General features: G+C 56.0%; 2 protein-coding genes across 4 annotated transcripts; one reads left to right on the forward strand and one right to left on the reverse strand.

The window, feature by feature from the left end:
- Window positions 1–960: 960 nt before the first annotated feature.
- pou5f3 (POU domain, class 5, transcription factor 3) lies at window positions 961–6,209 on the forward strand. 2 transcript variants are annotated; one of them, XM_088614874.1, is made up of 5 exons: window positions 961–2,234; window positions 3,430–3,541; window positions 3,657–3,787; window positions 4,156–4,366; window positions 4,482–6,209. In XM_088614874.1, exons 1-5 carry the CDS (start codon window positions 1,584–1,586, stop codon window positions 4,742–4,744), a joined length of 1,368 nt encoding a protein of 455 aa, XP_088471000.1. In that variant the 5' UTR covers window positions 961–1,583; the 3' UTR covers window positions 4,745–6,209. The 2 variants fall into 2 exon arrangements, with proteins under 2 accessions (XP_088471000.1, XP_088471001.1); XM_088614875.1 differs by having other exon boundaries at window positions 963–2,234; window positions 4,156–4,320.
- A 5,478-nt stretch (window positions 6,210–11,687) lies between these two features.
- Window positions 11,688–23,934, reverse strand: LOC148643834 (alpha-(1,3)-fucosyltransferase 7-like). Of its 2 annotated transcripts, none has more exons than XM_088614866.1 (2): window positions 23,489–23,934; window positions 11,688–15,011 (listed from the first exon to the last, which is right to left on the reverse strand). In XM_088614866.1, the coding sequence occupies exons 1-2, from the start codon at window positions 23,739–23,741 to the stop codon at window positions 13,804–13,806; spliced, it is 1,461 nt and encodes a 486-aa protein (XP_088470992.1). In that variant the 5' UTR covers window positions 23,742–23,934; the 3' UTR covers window positions 11,688–13,803. The 2 variants fall into 2 exon arrangements, with proteins under 2 accessions (XP_088470992.1, XP_088470991.1); XM_088614865.1 differs by lacking the exon at window positions 23,489–23,934 and adding an exon at window positions 23,141–23,421.
- Between the last annotated feature and the right edge of the window lie 2,385 nt (window positions 23,935–26,319).

Consider the following 26,319-nt stretch of genomic DNA (forward strand, 5'->3'; position numbering starts at 1 on the left):
TCTCACACCGATCTGCGGATTTTCACGAAGCCTTAACCCGCTTCCTAATGAGCGGCTTAAAACCTCTCGCCGGGCTCGCTTCTACTCACAGCCGGTCAACAAGCTGATCGTTAGCGGCCCAATTGCAACGCCAGTCCCCTTTCAGCGTCTGGTTTGAACAGGTTCGCCCCAGCGCGTCACGCACACGAAACGCCTTCGGTGGGCTTCCTTCGCGTGAGCGTGTCTATGCAACATATTTAACATAACTGGGTTAGATCATCGCTTTGCTGAGCGAGTTCATTAAAGCTGCCAATTGTTTACAATCCATCAGCATACTAAGGGCTTCGAAGGCGCCTTTAAAAGTGCTATATAAAATCAAGTTTATTATTATAATTATTGTTGTTGTTATTGTACCTAGAGTCTCATCAAGGCACTGTTTCTGTGCTTTGGCAGAAGTATCAAGGTTTTGGTGCATAGGAATAAAACATTCACATTCGGTTTCTAAAAAAAAAAAAGCTTTTCACGATTGTCTTAAAATCTCTGGGTGGCTGAATCACCAGTATCTTTAGGGAGGGTGTCTCAGGTCTTTGAGGCTCAGACGCGAAGTCACACCCGAGCAGTGGGGCCGCTCAGTATATAATATTAATCGTCATTAATCATTAACTCTCCGTGTGTCAGAACAGAGGAGATCAGCTCCACCCGGGCAGCCAGCGCGGGGGCGCCAGCACCGGCGTGTAGTTGACCACACTTGTACACGACCAAGTCAAGAACGCTGCAGCAGTCAGACCTCGGTATCACGTTTTTAAAGAGGCAGCAATTAGCAGCACAGTGGAAAAAAACACGAACGCGACGCGTGAATCTTTTTTTTTTTTCGCTACGGATGCAGGCCTTGAACATTGTCTCACAGGTGGGCTGGAGGGGAGGAGGAAGGGGGGGGGAGAGGGGTCAGCAGGACGGACTGGCCTCACAAGGCTGGGAATAAAAAAAGCACCAATAAAATAACGGGTGGACGGAGCGTCCTGGGTGTCCACGACCCTGCCACGCCCCTCCACCGCCGAGCCCGGCTCCCGGGGCCCAATCAAAAAAAGATCAAGTTCATTTACAAAATCACCATCAGCTGGGCGCCATTGTGCCCGCCGGCCAATGGGAGCGGCCTCATTAACATGCCGGTCCGGCGGAGGTGATTGATCAGGGAATGTGGCGCTCAGGTTCGGCTTGTTGCGGTCATCGACTTCGGTGGGGGAAGACGGCGCCCGGTTCCTGCGTTGAGCTCGTTGTGAAAACCCGGACTCCTCCGAGTTCGTTGTGGCTGGGAGCTCAGAGCGCTGACGTGAGAGCGGAGGAGAACCACCACTAGCTTCGGGGGGAATTTGAGAAATACCAGCGGGAGAAACTGGCGTCCCAAGTCCCGTGTTCATTATTTTGGTGAATCGCCGTTTCGGCTGGAGAAGAACTACCTCGTTCGGATGTGCTAACCAGTGCGGTCCTGCGGATTGGAGCAAGCCGGGTCGGGTGTCTTGGTCCTGAGCGGGAGGTGGACAGTGGTGACTCGCCCCCCGGCAGCCCTGACCCCCTCGCCCCGGGCGCCCCGCAGACAGCTGGCCATGTCCGAGCGCGGCCTGAGCCCCGCGCAGAGCGGCGCCGGCCGGCCGCTGTACCCGCAGTGGGGCTTCGGCGCCGCGCCGCAACCGTTCACACAGGCCGGCCTGCAGAATCCGGATCCCGCCTCGGCCCCGGCCTACACCGGGATGGCGCATCACCCCCAGCACCTCTTCGCCTTTTCCGGGGCCGGGGCGGACTACAGGAGCGCCGACTTCCAGATGTCCCAGCCGCGGTACTGGTACCCGCCCCCCGGCCCGGAGCTGACCGGCCAGGTAGCGGGGATAAACGCCGCCGCCGCCGCCCAGCCTGTGAACCTCAGCCCCCCCATCGCCGAAACCCGGGAGCAGATCAAGACCGAGAGGGACGCGGAAGAGTACCCGCTGGCCAAGGGCGGGCAGCCGGGCTCCTCTTCCAGCTCGGCCGAGGCCGTGTCTTACTCCGGCCCCTGGGGCTCGCCCTTCTGGCCCGGCCTCGCTCACAACCCGGGCGGCACCCCTGCCCCGGCGGGCTTCCCCGCGTCCAGGTTCCGAGACGCCCCGGCGACCCCGCAGCACCACCACCACCAGCAGCAGGAGCAGCAGCAGCAGCAGCAGCAGCAGACCCCCAGTAGTGGCCAGCCGTCCAGCAGCGGGGCCAGCGACTCGGAGGACGAGGTGAGAGTGCGCGTCGATCGTGCGTGGGCGTGGGGTCGATCCGTGGGGAAGGTCACGGCGAGCGAGCCCCGTGGGTTCGCCGCTGGAGCTGGGTGGACGCCGGGGCGCGGTGTTAATTTACTGCCTGTCCTCGCAGGATCTCGGCTTATTAGGCTTTGAGTGTGGAAGGAGGTTAAGGGAGTTTGTTCGAGGGGATCTGTTCAAGCGTTGTGCCCGATTACACCGCTCTGAGCGCCCGTTCGTGACGCCCTGCGCTGGCCTGCTCGCTTCTCTCTCGCTCGGCTCGCCGTCTGTACGGCTCCTCCTACTGCAGCCCGGGCCGGTATCGTGGCTGTTGGAGGATCCGCGTATCCGCAGATTCGGTTCGGATTAGCTCCCGCTAAACTAGTGCTGAGCGCTGTACCACCTTTTAGCGGCGTGTGATGAGATCTGGGGAATGACGCTGATTGGCCAGCAGGTGGCGCTTTCCCCGTCTGGCCAGAGAAACCCCAGCCCTTCCAGTACAGTGGGGTGTTCACACTGAGGGTCCCGACGGCTTGTGCTCTGATCGGGAGACGAGAGGGTCATGAACTTGCTGCCCTAGAGATTTTCCCCACCTGGTCTGTGCCAGGTGAGAGCTGCTCTCCAGTGGGTTTCTTCCTGTGTGCGGTGCTCTGGGCTCGGGATTACCAGGAGTGATCCAGCGTGGTGAGAGAGCTGACCTCTCGTCATTCGGCACAGCAGTGGCTCAGGATCTGTGCCTGTGGCTGGAAGGTTGCTGGTTCAAATCCCGTGGCCGGCAGAGGAATCCTACTCCGTTGGGCCCCTGAGCCAGGCCCTTCACCCCAGCTGCTCCAGGGGTGCTGTATAAACGGCTGACCCTGCGCTCTGACCCCCAGCTTCTCTCCCTGTCTGTGTGTCTCATGGAGAGCAAGCTGGGGTCTGCGAAAAGACAAATTCCTCATGCAAGAAATCGTATAGGGCCGATAAAGTGATCAGATCATTCCCAGCCTTGGCTCTCTGGGAAAGCTCCCTCCCTTGTCCCGGACAGGCAGGCGAAAGACACCCGACAGGGTCTAACGCACTTAATCCAACACGAACCCGTCCGCAGATAAACGTGCATGAGGTGAAAACAAGGCCACAGGTGAATAGGAGAACCCCACTTACCCACTGGGGAGCTGGGGTTCACTGTGTGTGTGTGTGTGCGCGCTTGCAGGAGGTGATCACCTCGCAGGACCTGGAGCAGTTTTCCAAGGAGTTCAAGCAGAAGCGCATCACCATGGGCTTCACGCAGGCGGACGTGGGCCTGGCGCTGGGGCACCTGTATGGTAAGCGGGCAAGCTAACTGTCGAGGGGGGGTGGGGGTCAGCGCCCCTCTCCCTCTGTCCGAGCGCAGCGGGACACATCCTGAAGTGTCCCCCTCCCTCCCCCGTTTCCTTGCAGGGAAGATGTTCAGCCAGACGACAATCTGCCGCTTCGAGGCCCTCCAGCTGAGCTACAAGAACCTGTGCAAGCTCAAGCCCCTGCTGCAGAGCTGGCTGGCCGAGGCCGAGGCCTCGGAGAACCCCCAGGACGTAAGTGGCCAGCGTGCGGCGCCTGCCCTCTAGTGGAAGGAAGCTGCGCTGCGGTCGGGGCCGAGCGGCCACCGGCTGTCGCAGTTGAGTCGGGTGCTTAAGGATGCAGATCTCTCCCGTTAGTCTCTGGACCTACATCTTCCACAGCTCTTACGCCCCCCCTTAAATGCACCGATTCTGCAAATGTCCTGTGTGAAGTGAGTTGATCCTCTTGTTAATGTTAAAGAGGATCCACCCCTTGCAGAGGGTGACTCCTCCTATAGCCCCAAAGGGCTCAGGAGTGACCCTGGACCCTCCCAGTGCTCCCAGTGCTGCACGATCAGTTCCCATCCCCCTCGCCTGACCCTCCTCTCCCCCCCCCCCCGCAGCTGTTCAAGGTCGAGCGCGTCTTCCTGGACACCCGCAAGCGGAAACGGCGGACGAGCCTGGAGACGAGCGTGCGCGGCGCCCTGGAGTCCTACTTTGCCGGCTGCCCCAAGCCCAACGCCCAGGAGATGACCCGCATCGCCGACGACCTCGGGCTGGAGCGCGACGTATGTAGCGGTGGCGGCGGCGGTGCCCCCTCCTCCTCCTCCTCCTGTGCGTGTTCGGCGGGGCGGGGTGGAGCATGATGGGATGTCGGGAGCGTGCGCGCTGTCCCCTGCGCCGCCGGTGCATGATGGGCTGTCTCTCTCTCTCTCTCTCCCCCCCGCAGGTGGTGCGAGTGTGGTTCTGCAATCGGCGGCAGAAGGGCAAGCGCCTGTTGATGCCCTTCGAGGAGGAGGACGGGCTGGAGGGGCAGCCCTTCGAGCAGAGCCCCCCCATGCCCCTGGGGATGGGGTCCCTCCCTGGCGGGGGGTACCCTGGGGTCACGCTGCCTGCGGGCTCCCACCTCTACATGGCCCCCTTCCCCGGTCCGGACGCCCTGAAGCAGGGCCTGCACCCTGGGCTGGCCTTGCGGGTGGGGAACCTTTCTAGCTAGGCTTCCCCAACCCCCCCCCCCCGACACCAGACACCTGTGTACCCCCACCCCCATCCCTTGGAGGAGCTTGGCGGACAGCAGCTGACCTCGAACCCTGCTCCTCCTGCAGACCTCGCCTGCGATGGAGAACCACCTGGGAGTCTCCCGACTTGCTGGATTGTCACACCCCTTGACTGAATTCCATTTCGACAGGAAGCCCGTGTCCTGGGGGCGGCAGACCCCCGTGTGGACTGTTTTCTAGGCACAGGGCTGTGTTTTAATTTTTTTTATGATAAAAACAAAGGAACCGGTCAGTTAAGTTCCTGTTTTTTAAGCTGATGTGGATAGAGCCTGTGACCTTGGGGGGCGCCCTCAGATCGTCTGCAGTGCTGCTGCCCAGTTTGTGGAGCAGTTTCGTCTCCCCCAAGAGCATGAAGTGGGAGTGGGAGACGTCAAGCCCAGTTGTAAAACGGCCCTCTTTGCTGGGTGCAGGGCTTGCCTCCGAGACCCGTCTGTGAGCCCTGGAGGGCTGGGAAGCGCAGGCCGGAGACGCTCCTCGTGTCCGGGGGGCTACCTGCCCAGCCGGACCGGGGTTGCTGGACAATGTCCTGGGGGGCAGGGGAGGGGGGGGAGACATTGTGCACTGTTTCTCTCTGCTCCCCCAGCACCCCCCGAGCCGCTCTGCGTCAGCCTGTGAGACCCCACCCCCCCAGCCAGCCAGTGGCACCGACAGAGCACGAGGGGGCTGTTTTTAAAAGGTCTTGGAGGTGGGGGTGGGCCCCGGGACACAAGCTCCCTCTCTGTGGGCCGGAGCGCCTTGTGTGAGCTGTGATGGGTCAGCCTGAACGTTGGCCTGATCTTCACTGGATCTCCAGTCAGTCAAGCTGGTGCCTTAAAACACCTCTGTCCTGCCCTGCATTGTTGAGTTTCTGAGGTGGGGGGCAAATTGATGTTTTCCCATGTGCCCCTGGGTGATTCTGTCATTGGCGTCGTACCCAGCCTGTGGGACTGCTGACTTGTTCAATGGGTTAATTATTGTACTGATCGACTGGAGCTCTGCTGTGTGCCGATTGGGGAAAGTCCGAGGTTTGGCCAGTCTCTTATTTTTATTTTTTTTTGCCGCAAGAAGATTTTGGGTTCGCTGAACCAGTTCCTGGCCTGTTTGTTGTGTTTTTTGCCCTGCTGGCACCCGAGAATGGCCGTCTGCTCCCAGGACCTGGGCGCCACACAGGGAAGAGCAGCAGGAAGCGCGATGTGTGCCGCCCGTGGAGAACTGTTTCCCGAACTGCGGCGGCCTACCGGCGCGGGAGTGATCCAGTGGGCGGGGTTGCGAGGCGGTCTGTCCTGCCCCCACAGCGCAGCTCCTGTGCCTTTCTGCTCGGCCATCACAGGTGCCTGCCTTACCCAGCTCTCTGGACTTGGTCACGATTCCCCGTGTTGTCTTCATATGTTATAATTTATTAAATGCTGTCCACAATCTTATACGTTTTTTTTTATTGTACATCTATGTGTGCAATTAAATGTGTTTTTTTTTTATGCTGGTGTGTTATCTGCCTGCTTTGCGGTTTGTCCCGTTAAGGAATTTGACCAGCGGAGCCCAGGGGGCTGGTGGGCCAGGACCTCGTCCACCTGCTTCTTGCAAAGAGCCGGGATATCCGCTTCCTGGCTGAGCCTCCTGTACCAGACACCCGCACCTCTCTGTGTAAAGCGGCTCCTGTGCTCAGAGGGGATACGCTTTTGCAGTTTTGACTTGGTGCCTTTGGGGGGTTTTGGAGGCTTTAAGACAAAAGAGATTCATGAGGTATGTTTCTCTGTGGGGTGACTCCAGGCTCTTACGGTTTTTCGGGCAGCAGGACTGCTTTCTGCTGGTTTCTCTTCCACCTCAGGCTAATTGAGCCCTTTATTCGGAGGGGGAGGTCATTAGACTCTCCCAGTTGGAGCCGGGTCTGTGTTCAGAAATGCCATGCTGCTGTTTTGGGTGTTTTTGTTCCGATCGGTGTAGTCAATGTCACTAGTGGCTGTCTTTCACAGTTACTTCCTGTACCGTTTCCTTCCTTATCGAGAATTGGCAGCCCAGCCCAGCTGGGCGTAGTGTTGTAGTCCTGCTGCTCCTGGTCAAGGCGGCAGTGGACCGGAGTTCTCTCGGTACTGGGGTTTGGGAGCCCTGCTTTAAGTCCATTCCAGTGAAGTCCAGGGCAGGTCTTTCATCTACCCAGCCCTGGAACAGGCTCGATCAAAACTGTGGAACGGGTCAGCCTGGAATGGGCGTATACAGATCAGACTTTTGATCGCGGAGGGAAATTAAGGGTGTCTTTTTACCGATTTCGTCTTTTAGGAGGTGGAGTAGAGTTCGGGAACGTCAGACTCAGTTTCCTGGATGACGTGGGGTTTCCTGGTTTTTGCTGCTAAGCGATTTTTTTCCCCCACCCGGTTGGTCTAATTATTCAACCGGGCAATTCTAATTCTGCTGAGGAAGTAGCGATGATTTCTGGACTCGAATCGGGCGGCCAGGGCGTTTGACGCGCAGGGGAGACACGACTGTGCGCTTGAGCACAGTCCTTCGACCGAATTCCTCCGGTCATATACCCCCACCTGTATAAACCGGCTCAAATTCTAGAAGCTTCTGCGCCAGCCCATGGGCGTGAGCTCAATCAGTTCTGTACACGTCGCCCCGCGCGCACCTGTCTCGGAGGGAGAAGGCGAGTCGTGCACCAGTTATAAAAACAGCCTAGCGGCCGCAAGGTCGCGCGCCCGGCTCGCCAGGGGCCTCTCGCGAGGGCGCCCGTGCCAGTGTTCACACCCCCCGCGCCCCGTCTTGCCCTGCATCGCGCCCGCCACGAGGCCTGCGGTCGGTGAGTCATTTTGGCTTCCTCGGAGCGTGGCGCCCTCCAGCCCGGGGGCGCGTCCCGGCCGCCTCCACGCCATCAGACGGGCGTGCGAGAGAGATGGACAGAGATGGACGCTCCTATTTCAATACAGACCTCGCTGGCTAAAAATGAAAAGCACGCGCAAAATCCCCCCCCCCAGGCGCTGTTCAAAACGGGTTCAGGGCGCCTCTGAGTTTGTCACTTCCTGTAAAGCAGAATCTCTCTTGTGGCTCAAACGCCCTTTATATCCGCTGATCCCTGCCAGCGCCGTGCTGGGTGCCTCTCGAGCTGGGGAAGGGCTGTCTTGTGGTCAGCAGGACTGTATCGTTCTAATATGTCGGAATGGTTTGAAGCGGCCTGCGGGGAAAACTCCCGTGCCCCTGTGATTGTTTAATTAGCCGAACCAATTACTCGCGGTTCCGTCGGCTTTTCGGCATTTGCAGCAGCAGCAGATCATGTTAGGAACACGAAGTGCGATTCAGCGCCCAACACGAGCAGTAGCTGTGGGGGTGGTTCAGGAGCACCCGTGGGCTGGCGCAGTTTTCACGCCGTGTCGCTTTCACGGCTGCAGTCCGGACCCGTCGAAGCGGCACTGGCTGTTTCAGACCGACGTGGAGTACTTCCCCCGCTGAAAGCGTGGGAGAAGCCAAAGGAAGCAGGCAGGATGGTGGGGTAGATATCGGAGAGGCCGGAGGTGGAGAAGGCAGCACTGCTCAACGAGGAAAGCTCTTTGCTGTGGGCAAACCGAGATGAGTTCGGCTCGAGCGGGGAGCTGCGTCAGCACGCGTGGGCCGCAAAGGAACAAGTCGTGGTTTCTTCCCCGCTGAAGAGAGAAGAAAGGAAACGCAACGTTTCGGCTGTGGAGCCTTCTGCGGGTGTGCGGAAGGCCGAAACGTTGTTTTTCTTTTCTTCTCTTCTCTCTTCTTCTTCAGGGAAGAAACGCGGACTTGTTCCGGAATGGAACAACCCCCACGGAATCACCCCCACGGAGCCACGCGCTGAGGCGAGTGCTCCTCGCGAGTTCGGAACGCCACCCCCCCCGTCTCCTGCAGCTGCGTGGGCCTGGAAACCGGACCGGTGACCAGAACTGGGGAGTCCCTGATCTAGCCCGCGACCCAGGCTGCTGCTGAAAGTGGGGTGCCTGACCCCGGAATTGGTGGTGTGATGTCATCTGAAGCGCTGTTGGCGGTAGCCCTTGTTAAAAACGGTTTCTGGAAGGAGGGGGGCAGTCTTTTCTGCCCGATGCCCCCCCGTCCAGAATCTTCCTCTGCAGTAAGAACTGAAACTCGGTTCAAGGCGCATCGCGCGGGCCTGCCCGCCCCGAGCTCTCGGTCTGACTCGCGCGCCTAACGAGTAAATCATTGCAAGGGACTTTTCAACAAATCAGAGAGCCTCTCCAAACACAAATAACGAAACAGCAGGGTTTGGGGCTCTTTTTTTTTTCGTTATTTGACTCGCGCTCGGCTGGGTGTCTGCGGCGGTGCCACGCGCCGGGCGCGCGGCCGACCCCCCCATAGCCCTTTCGGACTCGCTGCTCGCGACGAATCCAGTGCACGCACGCACGCACGAACACACACACGAGAAAAGAAAAGAGAAGAGAAGACATTTGCAAAAAAAAAAAGCCCACAGTTATAAAGCTTCACCGAGGGAGAAGCGAGAGAGCGGGAGAGCCCTTCTCGGCGCCATTGTCCGGAATACGCAGAAATATACACACTGATCTGGTGGAACACAACTCGAGTTCGGTCAGATGTAGCCGCTAGATTATGAATGATCTCACACACTCCTGTGGTGTTTTGAATTAACTGTGGTGCTTTGAATTAATTTTATTTTTCACCTCCCTCTCCATGATCAGAAAGCCGAGGTCTCCATCCTCTCGGACCCTGCAGCCTCACTAACAGCGCTCAAGCCAGGAAAACACTTTCGGTATCGAAATCAATTTCTCGAACGACACAGCCGACATTCGGCTCAAATTGGGGATGTGTAGAGATTCATTTCTAAACCGCGAGAGTTGGGGAAATTAGTCAGGCCGTCTTCCATCGAGGTTTATTGATGAAGTTCCAGCAGATCGGCAGAAACGGAGTGAATTTAGTATTTTTGTATTTTGTCGCTGTTGAAGGTGATGGCGTGATAAGGGATCTGTTTGATTGCACGTCTCTCTTTCTCGCAAGCTAAAACACGTTCTGTATTTGGGAAACAATTATAACGTTTTTTGTTTTTAATGCAAATTCAATTAAAAATACAAGAAGCCTCAATGATAACCCACCAGTGAAGGATCAGACGCGCCGGACACGTCGCTGGTGGGCGAAGGAAAGAGACGAACGGGTTTTCCGAGCTACTGCGGCTTTTCAGTTGTAAAGAAATCAAGACTTTTCGCTCTTTTTTTTCCGTACTTTTTCTTCAGGGTGCTGCGGGGCGAATGGATTGAAAAAAAAATGAGATAAAACCGAAACCCTGACCTGTTTCTGAAACAAAATGCGCAAAGTAAACTGGATAATAGCATTTCAGCAATTGTAGCGTTCTGGTTAGTTACAAAGGAGTTATTCTGTGCGGATATGAATAATTTCTACCTTCATTTTTAACGAAGCCGTCTTTATTTCTACACACTCTTATCAGCCCGTTCGAATTAGGTGGCAGTTCTGCTCATTGAAACAAATTCCTCTGAAGATGATTTTACTGACGTCGCTCGCCTAGAAATCCGACCACGCCGGAGTGCAAAAGGAGAAAACGTGTGGTTTTATGTTCCGCGAATTAAGACACACACAAAAAAAAATACACGAAATTTGAAATCCCCCACATTTATCTCTGTCTAAATATGACATCTAAATTTCTAGACCGCTTGGGCACACTTGAGCTGTCCCCAAAGGGTTCAGCTTTGAAGCTGTTCAAAACTTTGAAGTTTTTTCAGACTCAGACGGTCCCCGTTCGTCACTTCCACGAATTGACATCTGCTGTTTTCTTCGGAAGAAATTAAATTCGAAAGAAAAGAGCCATTTGTGGGAGTTGGATTCTGAAAGGCGCTGCAGACCGGACAGAACCCGCGATTCTTGCGCTGCCGTCGCGAGTTCGGCCCGTGAAAACCAGCCCCGCGCCCGGGGGGGGGGGCCCCGAGGCAGCACGCGCCAGATCCTCCGCTTTGATGTTGCGGGATTTCGGGCCTGAACAGAAAACGCTCGCGCTCAAACCGAAATTCGCGAGCGAGTCATTCCAAAAGCGCTCTCGAGACCGAGCCGGAGAGGAGACTCGTGCAAAAACGCGCTTTGACGGCGCTGTTTTCTCGCCCTTATTGCGAGATATTAAATATTAAATAATATTGAATTAATATTTCTATCATAGTTTTTTTTTGTGTTCATGGCAAGAGTGTATTTTTTTTACAGCTGGATTAAAATATGCCTTGTGTTATATCGAAGTTAAATTTTTATTTAAAAAAAATATGTCGACGGAAAACAAAATAAACGCATCGCGCGAGTGGTGTTTTTTTTCTTCTTCTGTTTTTTCGATATTGCAAAGTTGCCGTGTCTCGCTGGAGGTATTTCACCTTGTAAAACGAAACGATAAACTCGGGCATTCCCGCGTTCCAAAAAAATATTTGTTAAAGGTTTCTAATTTAAAATATATATATATTTCTGTTTCTATGAATTAACTTTAATCACGGGATTATAATTCTGAAATGTTATTTATAATATATCATAATTATTTTATGATAATTTGTTAGAATAAATTATTTAAAAAAACATGCATTTACACATGTCAAATTAATTTAATATAAATGTATGTGTATATATTTATATGTAATATATATTATATATTATATCTATTCACACCTGAAGAAGGCTCCATGGCCGAAACGTTGAGTTTTCTTTCTTCTTTTTTTTTCAGCAGGGAATAAACCTCTTACTTATATATATTTATATGCGTGCTTTTACCTGGACCACATTAAACATTTGAGTACGTACAGCTTAGTCTATTACACAAGACATGGTAAGAAACCGATTTATTTAATTTTTGATCATTTCACCATGCAAAACAATAATTCATGACTGTGGAAATTTTACCATTGAATGTTTCACTTTGATAGAAACAATAACACGCAAAATAATGCGAATATGTTTATTTAATACTCTGGAAAACAAATTAGAAACAGATCTAGTCGTTAATGAGAATGTCTTACAGCCAGAAACCCTCGTCCTGGTGTTAGTACAGTAAGTGTGAATCACCGTGGTGTATCAATGGCGTACGGGCTGTTTTCCATTTGGTAGACTGGAAATTCAAGCTGAAAACGCGATCGCATCTCTGAAAAGAAAACAGCCCGACGACAGCTCTAAGCGTTTTGTTTTCTCACTCATTTGAAAGAATCGAGTCGTCACAGTTTAAAGGGCACTTCGATATAGATCATTTTCTCTCCATTTAAAAAAAAAAACACCTGCTTTTATATCGCCGACGGGCAACCGGGTGTGTTCACACATTTTAATCCCAGTGCGGCCTGTCTGAGCCCATTCTCCCCGCTCTGCTGGGTGTGAGGAGACAGAGATCGTGCGGGGCCGGACGGCCCTGATCCCGGTGACTCTCCAGTCCCCAACATTCCCATTTTATGATCGATTCTTTACCCTACCCGCTGGGCGGACGGTGCTTTCTGCAAGGCGTCCGACTGAACTGTCCAACACCAGCACGCTCTTCTCAATCGGTTTATTTAAGGACACCTTAAGAACTGCAGGATCAACAACTTGAAAAAACAAATGTTCGGTCACGTTCATCTATCATTTTAATCTTAACCTTTTTTTTTTTTGCTGAGAATCAGCCTGGCAGATCAGGTTAAGCCCCTATGTGGGAGGGTGTGTCGCTCTCTGTGGTTCTCAGGATCTAATTAAAGACTTTATTTTTACCATAATCTTGGCGTGTGCACGGGTCGGCACCAGCTCAGGGCCTCCTGCTCAGAGCACCCCGACCTCTCTCGCACGCACAAAAAAAAAAAACCCAGCCCGCCACGCGTCATGAAATCGGGAGCTATTTCTGAACCCCTCGGACCAGTTGATTTCAGCTGCAAAACACAAATGAGAGAGAGAGAGAAAAAAAGAATTGTTTTGCCTTTCTACGCACCTGAGAAGGCCCCAGAGCCAAAAGACGGATTTTCCTATTTCTCCCTTTCAGCCTCAGAGTTCGTCTCCACTCTCGCCTTCAGAAATCGCGTGCCTCGGATTGTTTCTGATCGCCTCGCTCTTTTTAGCGGCGAGGAAGAGGAGTACCCGGCCAGAGGAACTTTGTCTCTTCGGTCTCGGGGGCGGATAGAGCTACGGTGTGTGTGGGGGGGGGGGGCTTGGAGAGAAGCACGTGGAACCACGTGGGGGGGGGGGAGTCAGAGCCGAACTGGGATCAAATCGATCACTAAGCTAAGTGATCAGTCAGAGCCGAACTGGGATCAAATCGATCACTAAGCTACTCGCCACCGAGCAAGCCGGGCCGGCTGGAGAGCCTCTCCTCTCGGCTGCGCCGTCACTCTCTTGTGAGTGACAGCGGACCAGAGACCCGTCCTCCAGAACCTCAGCGCCCGTTTCCGGTCCCTGGAGTCCGGCGACAGTACTGGCAGGGCGCGAGACGGACGGGGAAACACAGTACGTCTGTATCACCCCACACACACACACACACCCCTCTCCCCCAACCCTCAAATTGCACTTTCTAGAACAACAGCGACGTCAGTTTAAGAGTTAGAGAACAGGCGTCTTCCGGGGGCCACCTTGAGCTGTGTTGCTCTGCGAGGGCCTGACGTGGACGATTCACTCCACCGCCGTCCTCCCGCCAGTTCTGGGTCCCGGTGCTGACAGGGATGCTCCCACATCGGCTGTATGTCGTAGCTATATAGCCGATCTTTCGATTGTGATATAACTGTCGATACAGCACCTTTCAGGAGGCGTCATGTCCGTCTCAGGAAGCACCGTCTCTAAACCTCCCCCCAGCAGTCTCCACTGGGAAACACAGTTCCACCCTCACCCCCGGAACTGGGACCTCTTGCGTTCCCCATCCAACCCCCTTCTGATCGATCTGCCAATGAAATCCAGCCGGAAGGTGGGGGGGGGGGCGGGGGGAATGGACGTGCACACCCGCGCCCCCCCCACCCTCGACATAGCTCCCCTCGTCCCGAGTCCGCCAGCGCCCCGAGCCCCGAAGGAACGCCTTTCCCCTGCTGGGCTCGGGCGGGGGGGGGCGGGGGGTGTTCCTTACCAGCGAGCCCAGGCGTCCAGGTCGTGGTAGACCTTGCCCGGGGGCAGCTGGGGGTGGCGGGCGCAGATGGCGCACAGCCTCTCCCGCCAGTCCGTGTACAGGTGCACCCTGCCGCGCCGCCGCCAGGCGAAGAAGCTCCGGTAGCGGCCCTCGTCGGCCGCCAGCCCGCGCAGGAAGGCGGCCAGCTCCCCCGTGGAGTTGAAGTCGTCGACGTGGATGAAGGAGCCCGGGGGCGCCTGGGCCTCGTAGTCGGCCCGGGGGGGGCCCAGGACCACCGGCACCGAGCCCGCCAGGAAGGAGTTGCGCCACAGCTTCTCGGTGATGTAGTCGCGGTAGACGGAGTTCTCGAAGGCCAGGTAGAAGCGGTACTGGGAGATGGTGGGCAGCAGCCCCTCGGGGCTCAGCGGCCGGCGCCCGTAGCGCCCATACACATCCACCGCCATCAGCCGGCTCAGCTGCTTGTACACGCGGGTCCGCTCGTGCCTCTCCCTGTAGTTGCTCACCACCCACGTGGCCAGGACGCGGGGGTGCTTGCTGGGGACGGGGAAGGGGGTGCCCCCCTCCTCCTCCTCCTCCTCCCCCTCCTCCAGGGGCAGCACCCTGCCGTAGGGCATGAAGATGTCGGCGTCGCGCCGGTAGCTCATGGTCCAGTTGAAGAGCCCGTTCAGGCGGCTCAGGTTCTGGTTGACGGCGGGGGACTCGAGGGACAGCCACACCCACTTCTGGCCCGCCGGCCGGGGCCGGTCCGTGGGCAGCCGGGCCGTGCCCAGCCGGAGCTCCTGGTGGTGGAAGACCACGACGTCCGCCGCCTGGTAGAGGGACCGGTTATCCGTGAGGGTGCAGCCGGGGACGCCGTAGGCCGCGCCGCACACGTCCCCCTCCAGGCTGTAGGGCTTGCCGAAGGGCCAGTGCCACAGCAGCACGGTCAGGTTGCGGGCGGGGGTCCCGGGCCCCCGGCTCCGGGCCCAGACCGCCGCCGTCAGGATCTGCAGCACGAAGCTGGAGCAGAGGAGCAGGCCCATGGCCAGGGGGCAGAGCAGCAGCAGCTTCCGGGCTTTCCTCCTGGGGATCCAGGACTGGTCCCTGCTGGGCCTCGGGGCCGGCATCGGTCCGAGGGGGGAGGTGAGGAGGAGGAGGAGGAGGATGGAGGAGAGACGGAGAGAGTCTTCCTTCGGGGAGAGTGGAGAGCCCCGGGTGGGGGGAACTGCAGAAACAAAAGCGGGAAACGAGGTTGGAAGGGGAGGTCACGAGAACGGAGGACTGGAGCAAAGACAGACGACAGGGGCACCGGTCCGCGTCTCCCTGCGGGGAGACCGGAGGCGCCGGATTCCTCCCAGACTTCCAGGTGCCCCGTTTCGGGCCACCTTGGCCAGGAGCGTCTTACAGGAACATCGGGTCTCTTCCCTGGCTTTTCGCTCGGCGCCCCTCAACTTCAAAAACGAAGGAAAAAACCCCCAGGCCACGCAGGAGAGCGAGACAACAGGAAGACAACGATCTGGGGACAGCAGTGTCATCCAGGTGGGGCTGCACACTGGTGGCGGCAGTGGGATACCTCACTACCTGAAAAGTGCTTTGAGTGGAGCTTCCCGAAGAGCACGATACAAGTGTAAGGAAACAATATGATTATTAAAAGCTCAGAATGTAAGTCGAGGGGTGCTGGGTTCGAGCTGTATCCCATATATACTATACCAGTAAGGCCTCATTTAGAAATCCGGCACCATGTTATAAAAAAGACACCGCCGGCCTGGAATCAGCCTAGAGGGCAGCAGCCAGAGCTTTTGGAGGATTGGAGGATTTTCTATGCAGGTTGGACGAACTGGACACTTTTAGCCTTGAACAGGGGAGACCGCGGAGGAGCCCCGACACAAAGTATTCCAAACCGCCAAAAGCAGCAGCAAAGCCAACCCCGCGAGGCGCGAGCCGGACGCGGAAGGACGCTACAAGCGGCGCGGCTTTACACCGATGGTTGTGGGAGCGTGGAACAAGCTTTCCCCAGGCTTCTTTCCAGGAGCGACGAGCTCTGCCCTGGCTCAGGGCCGCAGGCTTTGCACTTTAATACCGCCAGGCGCCGGGGCAGCCACTCCCTCCCCACCACGACGTCAGTGACCTGCCGAGTGGACGATTGGTTTCTGACAAAACTGCTGAAACGGATGAGGGCCTCAGACTACACCGAACTGAACCCCCTTTCTTTCAACAGGGGACCTGTTCCCAGTGACATATTTCACGCTTCCTGCGCGCCGGCGATCAGACTGCGCCTGTCAGGGAAACGCCAGGGGAGGGAAAGGAAAGTAGAAACGGGCGCACCACGCCGCCGTTCTGTCTGCATTTCGTGGCTTAAAACCGTCCAGTCCAGCCTTCGTCTCTCAAGGGGAGCCACCTGCCTCAGCCATGGACCCCAAGGCAGCGGAGGAAGTCACATCTGTCTTTAACAAGACGAGCTGTCGGAGATAAAGGTCTCTGTGAAGGGAAGCCACTGCCTGGTGTGTTGGAACAGAGCAAAGTGTTGCACGGGATTGGGAAAGCATTGCATAGCAAGACAGGGCCATCCGCTGACAGAAAACACAGTCCCTTCAGTGCTGGGTTTCCGTACAGCATAAAGCAGGTGCTGTTGACAGGCCCACTGCTGTTTGTCTGGCATTTAGGAGTCCGCTGAGGTTTTTCTGCCTGCGAGCCCTCAACGTCCTCCGACACCTCAACCCTAATCCTAATTTTCAGACTTAATACTTATCTTCATCCTCCACCCCGATCTTCATCCCGAATGTTTAACCTCGGGCCTCATCCTAATCCTCAACACTCATCCTAATCCACAACCCTCATCCTAATCCTCAACACTCATCCTAATCCACAACCCTCATCCTAATCCTCAACACTCATCCTAATCCACAACCCTCATCCTAGTCCTCAACCCTCATCCTAATCCTCAACCCTCATCCTAATCCACAACCCTCATCCTAATCCTCAACCCTCATCCTAATCCACAACCCTCATCCTAATCCACAACCCTCATCCTAATCCTCAACCCTCATCCTAATCCACAGCCCTCATCCTAATCCACAACCCTCATCCTAATCCTCAACCCTCATCCTAATCCTCAACCCTCATCCTAATCCACAACACTCATCCTAATCCTCAACCCTCATCCTAATCCTCAACCCTCATCCTAATCCACAACACTCATCCTAATCCTCAACCCTCATCCTAATCCACAACACTCATCCTAATCCTCAACCCTCATCCTAATCCTCAACACTCATCCTAATCCTCAACCCTCATCCTAATCCTCAACACTCATCCTAATCCTCAACCCTCATCCTAATCCACAACACTCATCCTAATCCTCAACCCTCATCCTAATCCTCAACACTCATCCTAATCCTCAACACTCATCCTAATCCTCAACCCTCATCCTAATCCCCACATCTCATGAGCCACAGCCCTGATTCTGAACCACTTTCACAGTTTTGTTCCCAGCTGCCTCGTCTGAGTGCCAGCACCGACTGTGGCAGCAGCGTCCCCCTGTCCCCCTGTCCCCCTGTCCCCCTGTCGCCCTGTCCCCCCGTGTCCCCGTCCCCCGCCGGCCACCTGGCTCATTCCCAGCGGCACGGGTCGCCTCCCAATCACAACAAGGCCCAATCGTCGGTTTTTAACAGTTTCCCTCCGGCGGAGTTGGGCAAAGCCAGCAGACACAGCGCCCCGAGCGGGCCAGCGACCCCAGTGACAGGAGACACTGGGCCAGGGTGCGTGGGGGGCACGGGGCCCAGTCATGCTGGCCTTTCAGAGAGTAACCCTGGGCCTTCTGCACCCCTGAACTGCAGGGTGTCTGCCAGAGGCTGTGGGGCCTCCTCACACTTGGGAGTTTCCCGTGCGCAGTGCCGCCCAGTGACGATCTGGTTGGGGGGGGGGGTTTCGGGTGGCTCCCCCCAGTCCCATTCCGATCTCTCCTTCCCTGAAAAGCCGGAGCGCGAGGGGGCGGGTCTGACAAGTGGAAGGAAGGATTCAACAGATAGCGGGGGAAAGGACAAACTTGGGAAAGGCGGGCTGTCGCGTCGCGCGTCGAAATGTGTCCTTCCGGCCTGGCCTGTGGCGTGTGTGTGTGTGTGTCCCTCTCCCGCGAACGCGGCCCGTCATTGTGGTCAGCTTGTTTGTTACGCGTTTGCATTGTTTTTGTCGTGCTGCTGTGCGGGCCCCTCCCCTCCGGCCCTGCGCCGCTCGTCAGTGGGGGCTTCCGGAGATAAGGAGCAGACGGCGGCCTCTGCGCGAGGGAGACTCGCACACTCACATACCGCTGATGGCAAAAAAGAAACGCAACATTTGCTGGAATGAGAGTACTATAGCTGATGTACTTTCACAAAAAACTTGTTTTAAGCCCCCTGACCAGCAACACAGCTTGTGCAGTGAGGCACTGCGACTTGCCAATTGCACAAAAGCTCGTTAGGTGCACTTTTACCCAACGAGGTCCAGGTGGAACACTGCCTGATCAGGTCACCTTTAAAAAGGCCTTAATTCAAAGCTTAGGTCACTGCGAGAAAAAGGCCCCACTTAGTTTTCTGTGCTTTCCATAGTGCCTCGATTGTCACCAGAAGCAAGGGACAGGGGCCATTGGCATGCTGCAGGCAGGCCTGTCTTGTGCCGGCGTTGCCAGACACTATGGAGTGAGCCGCTCCACTGTGTCCCGACTGCAGAGAAGGTTCCAGCAGACCGGCCATGATCCGGTCGCCCTCGAGTGACCACACCAGAGCAGGACCGACACATCAGACTGGTCCACCTGAGAGATCGTTTCAGATCTGCCCCCCCCGTGCTGCTGCTGAACCTGCTGGCAGACACAATGCCCGCGTCAGTGACAGGACAGCGAGGCTCCATGCTGCTGGCCTCAGAGCAAGGCGACCTGTCAGAGGCCCTCTGCCCCCACCTAGACCTCACACCCGACTGGCTTGGGCTGCGATGGACTCGTCAGCAGTGGCATCAGGTCCTCTTCACAGATGAGTCAGCCTTTTCACACTCTTCTGCCTGTTCCTTGCAGATGGAAGGGTCAGAGAGTGGACGAGGAGGTGTTGCGTTTCTTTTTTCCATCAGTACATTTATACACACACATATAAACACTATACAAACTTACACACACACTCTCGCATAGGTATACTCACATATATACATGCAAGCACATATACACACTCACACACATATACACACTCACTCACACACACATATACACACTATACACAAACACATTTACTCACACACACCCACGAGCACATATACACACATATATACACACTCGCACACACACGGATATATACACACACTCTCACACATATATATACACTCACATATAGTCATGCACACACACACACTCGCACACACATATATCCACACACACATCTATATACACACAAGACACACAAGCTCATATACTCACACACATACATACAGCCTCGCACACAAACTGTACACACTCACATATGCACATGCTCCCACATCCTCACAGACACTCACACACTCACACACACACTCTCACAACCATATGTTGTCACCCACTCTCACTCCCTATTGTATTTACCCTCTTTAAACTCCAGTGAAGCTCCAAATGTGGGGGGAAAAACAGAGCACAGACAAATATCTGTGGCAGCTTCGGATTTAAAACGAAGAGCTGGATCAATCGACACATGGTCTCCACTTGTGAGGACACCCCCAACACCGTCCGTCTTTTGGGGGGTTCTGCCCCGTCATGTCACGTCACGCACGCAGCTGGAGCAGCAGGTTCTGCTCGGGGAGAGAGGCAGGCAGGAGCGGCAGGCGGCACACTTCAGATGGCCACTAGGCGGCAGTATTGACCTCTCACGCCTAAGAGGGAAGGAAACACTTGGAATCGCCGAAAATCCTTAGTCCTTAAGGGGTTGCAGTGAGTCAGATCGGACTCCAGGCACCATGGGCAGGACGCCAGTCCCTCACAGGGTGCCAGGCAGGACGCCAGCCCCTCCCAGGGCACACACTGATGGCTACGGCAGGAATGCAGTGTCTGGACTGTGGGGTGCTGTGGTGCAGAGAACGAGTCTCCACAGATCAAAGGAGCAGGATCTGTTCCTCAAACCTTTCACGATGCGACAGCAGGCCGGCAGTGCGAAGCCTAGCGCTCTGAGACTGATTTGTGCCGCGCGCCGTTTCCTTCTGTGTGGTCGGGATCGTCACTGCTCTGTCAGGCGCAGCGCTTTGGGAAGCACAGCCTTCGTAGGACATAAAGTCACCTGCACGCGGCACACATCGAGTGCATGTGCACAGTGAATAGAGGGGTTCAAACGACAGAAAGTTTGCTTAAGTGATCACGCTATGATAAACGTTTCTCTGGTTCTACCGTAGCGGCCTGTGCACCGGACTGCACACGCTACACTGAGGATCTGAACTGCTCGTTGACGTGTGAGACTGTCCTGCAGCCCGGCTGTCCTGGAGATGTGTGGCTCTGCGGTCAGTGTGGCCTGGGACAGAAGAGCCTGGGTCAGGTGGCTCGGGGGAGACGTCCTCACTGCTGTATTGCTTGGGATCACTGCTCGAGGGGACACACATGACATTTTGTCAGCCTTTAATTGATAGGCAGTTACCACTGAACTGCACACTTAAGGGACAGCCAGGGTTATGTATGGGAGTCCCAGACAGTTCAGTCCTGGACTGGAGTCACAGTCTGGAGACAAGGGCAGGGTGTTCACAAGGAACTGCACAGATGCTGCAGCCACGCTTAGACTCTCTGAGATGCAACACTTATTTTATTGGCTGACCATGGCTTCACTGTCGTCTTCTCAGTGCCTGACATTTAATCAGTCGGAATGCACAATTGCTTCCTGCTTTCTAACAGCACTGACATCCCCCAGTGTCCCAGCAATCACAGAGTTTCCTCTGTCGTGTGGAACAAGAGTCATCTTACCGAGCTGGAGACGTTCAGCTGCTTGGCGAAGAGCCTTGCACAGACTTTTATGTCTGTACTGCATGTGCATAGCCATGAACTCTCCTTGGGTCAGGTTCTGAGCTTGGGGTCAAGGGCCGGGCCGAGGTCAGGGGTCGCGCTGGGGTCAAGGACCGAGCTGGGGTCAGGGGTCAGGCTGAGGTCATGGGCTGGGTTGGGGTCAGGGTTGGATGGGGTAGGGGCAGAGCTGAGCTCTGGGGAGGAGCTGGGCTCAGGAGCAGATCTGGGGACAGAGTTAGGTCTGGTTGAGCTGGGGCTAATAATTGGGTTCAGATTTAGACTGAATTTTTCAGTATTCTACAGCACTGCCTGGTACACAGATGGGCCAACACTGAGACCCCAGACATCAATCAGACACATGTAGGGCCCTGTTGTTATTTAGCAACGTCATGGTCTCAGGACCACATACATCACAACATTGAGGTTTACTTTCTGTGATGTACTGTAGCACATAGATACCCCACGTACAGTCTTAAGGCTAATTCCTTCACAGCGTTTTATGACACCTGTGTCTTTAGTGATTGAATTACTTAAATAATGAATCACTTAATTGATCTTTCGCCTCTAATGATTTTCACTTAAGGGCCGGCTGCCAAGTTCCACGAGAGCCGCCTTTCCCCGGGGGAGAAGTTACTGGAACGGCTCACTCTCTTTCACGAAGCCTGGTTCCGTGCTTCACCACCGGGCCTCTGGGTCCCCGGTACCCCGAGACCCAGCGGTGTGCGCCCCCCTGTTTAACGGCGTGATCGACACCAGCCCGAGACACGAGCACGGGCCATCATCTCAGAAGAGGAACCCTCTCTCTCAAGAGCCCGAGGCGGAGCCGCGCGCGAGAGATTTATCTCCCACCGCAGAATTCCGGACGGGTTTTCCGGGCCGCGCGGCGGTGGCCACACGTCAGCCGGGCCCCCCGCCCTGCGCGCGTCACCGGAGGCGATGAGGCAACAGGAGGCGCGCGGCCGCTCACCGCCCAGGCCCGGCTTGCGCAAGCCGCGCGCCTCCTGTTGCCCGGCGATTGGGAAACAGCGGGGTCGCGTGCCGAGGCGGACTTTTAAACGCGTCCTTTTGCAAGAGAGAAAAAAAACAACTAAACCGCCGAAAGAGCCGCCACGCAGCCCGGGGGGCAGCCGTCTCCGCCCCTGGGAGTGCGAGTGGGCTGCAAAGGGACCGGCACGGGGGTTGTTCCGCGCTGAAAAGCCGCCCCACGCCCGTGGAAGAAGGCTCCACAGCCGAAACGTTGTGTTTCCTTTCTTCTCTTTTCAGCGGGGGAGAAACCTCGACCCGCGTCTTTGCCACTCGTGTGCTAACTCTTTACGGACTGGTGGTGCATTTCGTAGAAGCCTCACGAACTGCTCCCTAGCATTCGTAAGACGTTCTGTTTGATACAAATCCGATCAGCAGGCGTCAGTCTCTGCTGCTCTGTCACCGCATCTTCAGGCCGTGAATCGATTCTACCCCCCCCCCCGGTAAACTGTGTCACCCTGCGGCCCGGCCACGGAGACTGCTGGACAGTGACGTGTCTGTGACCCCCGGGAGCGGCCTCGGGGGCTCGTGCTGCTGCGGTCCGGGTCGGGACCAGAACCCGGCGTCTTCAGCTCCACTGGATCCATCGGTATCTTATTTGGGGCAGTGGGGGGCCATGCTTTCTAGGTCTCTGCCGATGTGAGTTTCGGTTCCACGGGCGCGGGAGGGCAGCGGTCACGGCGGCTGTATTTCCACGGACACCACGCACAGCTCTCCTGCCTGCGTGGGGGGGAGCGCCTCAGTCCTGCCACCCTGCAGCTTCTTCCTAATATCTCAGGACCCCTTTCCGACTGCTTTCTGGACTGTCCCCTCCCCGCGAGGTTGGCTCCGTTTTTTTCTTTTTTTGGTTTGTGTTTCGAGCGTCGTTTTAAATCTGCAAGCGATGTTGCAACAGGCGAGGGAGGAACAAAACTCACTTTTTAAAAAAAAAAAAAGTTCGGCGCAGCCGTCCCGATTTCTTCATAACCTTCACGGAAAGCCAGATCAGCAGCACCCTTGTCTCAGGAAATACGAGTTGTGAAAATCACCCCCCGCCTCCCACCGCCTCCCCCGGTTTTCTGATCTGCAACCTGCCCCAGCGAGACTCTTCACCTCCTGTCAGGTGCTGCCGGCCTGCGGCGCCTTTCTTCTCGCCAGAGCGACAAGGAGACAGTGCAGCAGCGCCTTAGCAGAAAGAGAGACGACTCGCCCTGCGCGTCTGTCTCCAATCTGTGCCTTCTCCGCGGATCGCAACCTGCCTGCACTGCCGGAGCCCCCGCCCCCGGTCCCGAGGGGCTCGCTGGCTTGCTTGCAGGCTCGTCCCCGCTGCCCGGGAGCGCGGACGCCGAGTATCCCCGCGTCTAGGCGGTGTTGCTCCTTACCTGTCAGAGGGCGCCGCGGGCGGGGGGGTCTTGTGGTGAGGCGGTGCTGGTTGCCATGGCTGAAGGTGAGAGGAGAGGAGGGTGAGCAGCCTTGCTCCTGGAAACCTGGGGCCGGGAGAGAGCTGCTCGCTCTGTGGCTGCCTGCCGGGCTGGTGTTGACTTTCTCTCTCTGCGCCTCGGCTGTCACAATCTCATTGTCACCTCCCACATCTCTCTCTCTCCCTCCCTCCTCCCTCCGCACAGACCCAGGACCCATTGGCACACGCAGGTAACCCCCCCCACCATCGCGGAGTTCGGGAATTGAAGATTGAAGCCCCCCGGACTGATTCCCCGACTCTGCTCGCTCACCTGGTCCGAAACTCCTGCAGGCGCGGGCGCCCAGTGGCTGATCTGCTGCAGCGGCCGGGAGAGAGGGGGAGATGCAGACAACCGGCCCGCTAGTGTGAGCTCTTGTGCACCGTGCACCGTGCACCGTGCACACGGCAGTCTGTGCACAGTCACACTTACACACACGGAGCAGGCTGGGCATGGGCACGGCCGAACCAGACGCCCGAGCACCTACAGGATGAGTGCATAGAGTGCCTCTCTCTGCACAGGACATGACTTATAAAGAGTCATTCACTGCCACCCACACAAACAGCTGTTTCCTTTTTCCTCCTTTTTTTAAAACGAGAAAAAAAAACATTTTTTTTTTTTTTGGTTGGTTTCGCTGGGTCTCAGCTGGGAGGTGATCTGATGATTTGGAGAGGTGTTCTCGCAGCCCCCTGGAGCGTTCAGCCTTGACGTTTCTGTGCCATTCAATTTACATGTCTCTCACCGGCGGACTCTGTTTATGAAATCGCAGTTTCAGATGAGGAGGCCCCCCTAGCAGCCTCGGGCCTGGCAGTCTTGAATGAGCTCTGCTCATGAGGGAAGCCCCAGATGAGTGACAAACAAAGGCGAGACCTAAAAGAGCAATGCAACCCAAAAACGAGGCTCCACCCTCTGCAGGCCTGAAGGACCATTGTCAGAATGTACTGATCATTGGACCCATCCGAGACCATTTCCACCCACCCAGGCTGCTCTGGAAACCAGGCCACGTCTGGCGCACACGGCGTCTTCAACATCTGGGTTCTGCTGGGTTCCCGGGTTGCATGTTCCGGATGGTAGCTGTAGGGCATGCTTGCTCCAGCTGAAACCGGAATGAAAGGAGATTTGGGGATTTTTTTGTGTGGATTTTACACCTCTTACGGAAGAGTGCTCTTAACTTATTCACTTGCATCTGCTGCTCCTGGAGGAGCCACACTGTACATCCTGCTGTGCAACTGTGGTCATAGGCCTTACTGTAACCCCCACCCCAGCTCCCGTCCCGACCCCTTACAGCCCCCCTGACCCCTGCTCTAACCCTAGACTCCTTTCTCATGCCCTTCTCTTGAAGTGCGTTGAAAACTGAGAACAGGAGGCATTGCTTTACGCCAAGGGTGGTGGGAGGGTGGAGCAGGCTGCCCAGCCTTGTTGTTGAAGCCGATAACCCTGGCCTCTCTCAAGAACCAGCTGGACGGGATCCTGGGATCAATCAACTTCTTAACTGCCCAACGGCCTTCCCTAGTTTGTGACCTTTCGGATGTTCCTATACGCATCGGCACGGACCGCAGATCATCACTTTCTCGTGTTGTTGCGGACGGGCGGGGTGCTTGCCAACACTGGGAGCAAGGATGTTACGATTCTGCGTGAAACTCTTTTCTAAGACGGGCGACGGGCCCCTGGGACACATCGCCTGGACGTCCCTTCGGCCTTCTGAGCCTGTCCAGCTTTGTGCCTTTCCCAGACCTTGCCGGGGATGCTGGGTGGGGCGTCTGAAAAGCAGAAGAAACCAGGAGGGTCACTCAGCCCTGGTGCCTGCAGCTCCACTGAGGAGCCCCTCTCTCCTTCTTCTTCAGCACCACTGTTCAATCGACCTGCCTGACTCTAAAATGTCAGAAAATCGGATGTCGAGCAGCCCAGGTCTGCTGTGGGGAGGTCTGAGGATGTCTGCAGATTCACTTCCCGCTTGAAGTCGGTACATCCTCTTTCTAGTGAACCTCGATGTGCTGTATCCCATCTATTTCTGTAACGGGTTCATCGCCTTCAGGGTCACGGGGGGTGGGGCAGCCGGGGCCTATCCCAGCAAGCAACAGGTGCAAGGCAGGGTATGCCCTGGATGGGATGCCAGTCCACACTCACGCCAATTTTCCCAGAAGCCAATTCACCTTCCGGAGTATTTTGCAGACTGAGAGAGGGAAGTGGGGCACCCACACCAACATGGGGAGGACATGCGAACTCCACACAGATAGCACCCCGGAAACCGAAACCCAGCACTGCAACACAGCAGCGCTAGTCACTGCACCACCCTTGCCTCCCTCCCCTGCGCGCTTTCATGAAACTGTAAATATCGTGGCAGGAGAATCGATGACCCATTTCCCTGCACAAACAGGAGCTCTGTGCGGGGCGGTGATTCACAAAGACAAGAGAGTGCTCTTGGGTGAGCTTGTGCAGGTCGGGCTGGCGTGACGCAGTTCTCTCTGGTCACGGTCACGCGCTCTGGACTGGAGAAACCTCCTGCTCACTCCAGGCAGCCGTCTTGCCAATATAGCGATCGATTAATGGAGTTTGCAGCCTTTTGCAAGCCTGGCTTTCTTTGCTACTGAGACTTCAGTCCTGATGGGTAAACCACTTGGCTGAGCCATTTCCCAAACTCACTTCAAATATGCCAGTTTAGTGAAGGAACCAAGAGAAGATTGAATTGAGCACGTTCTTATTTCAATCATTTATATTGAAATAGAGGACATGCAAGGGATATACCCCCCAGTACAAGTGCAAGATCAGAAGCACAGCTCTTGACACAATTATGGGGCAGGGGCCGTAGCCATAGCAACCGCTTACACAGTGACCTAAGCACATAGCCGTTTGCATGAAATAAAATTCACACCCTGACACTCTCACACCCTTGTGTCCATGCCTGCACGCACGCACGCACACACACACACACACGCGCGCGCGGGGATTTCTCGTCATGGGCGCGTCCTGCCCTGCTGGCATGTGTCGAGTGTCACTTTCAGAATCCGCGAGGTTAACCTCAATCACACCCGCCTCGTAACGGAATCTGCTGCCGAGATACGCGCTCTCTCCAGAAAAACAAAAGAAGGAGTCAAGACTGCGGG

This window comes from Lepisosteus platostomus, chromosome 21 (assembly GCF_059453375.1).
Source record: "Lepisosteus platostomus isolate fLepPlt1 chromosome 21, fLepPlt1.hap1, whole genome shotgun sequence".
NCBI lineage: Eukaryota > Metazoa > Chordata > Actinopteri > Semionotiformes > Lepisosteidae > Lepisosteus > Lepisosteus platostomus.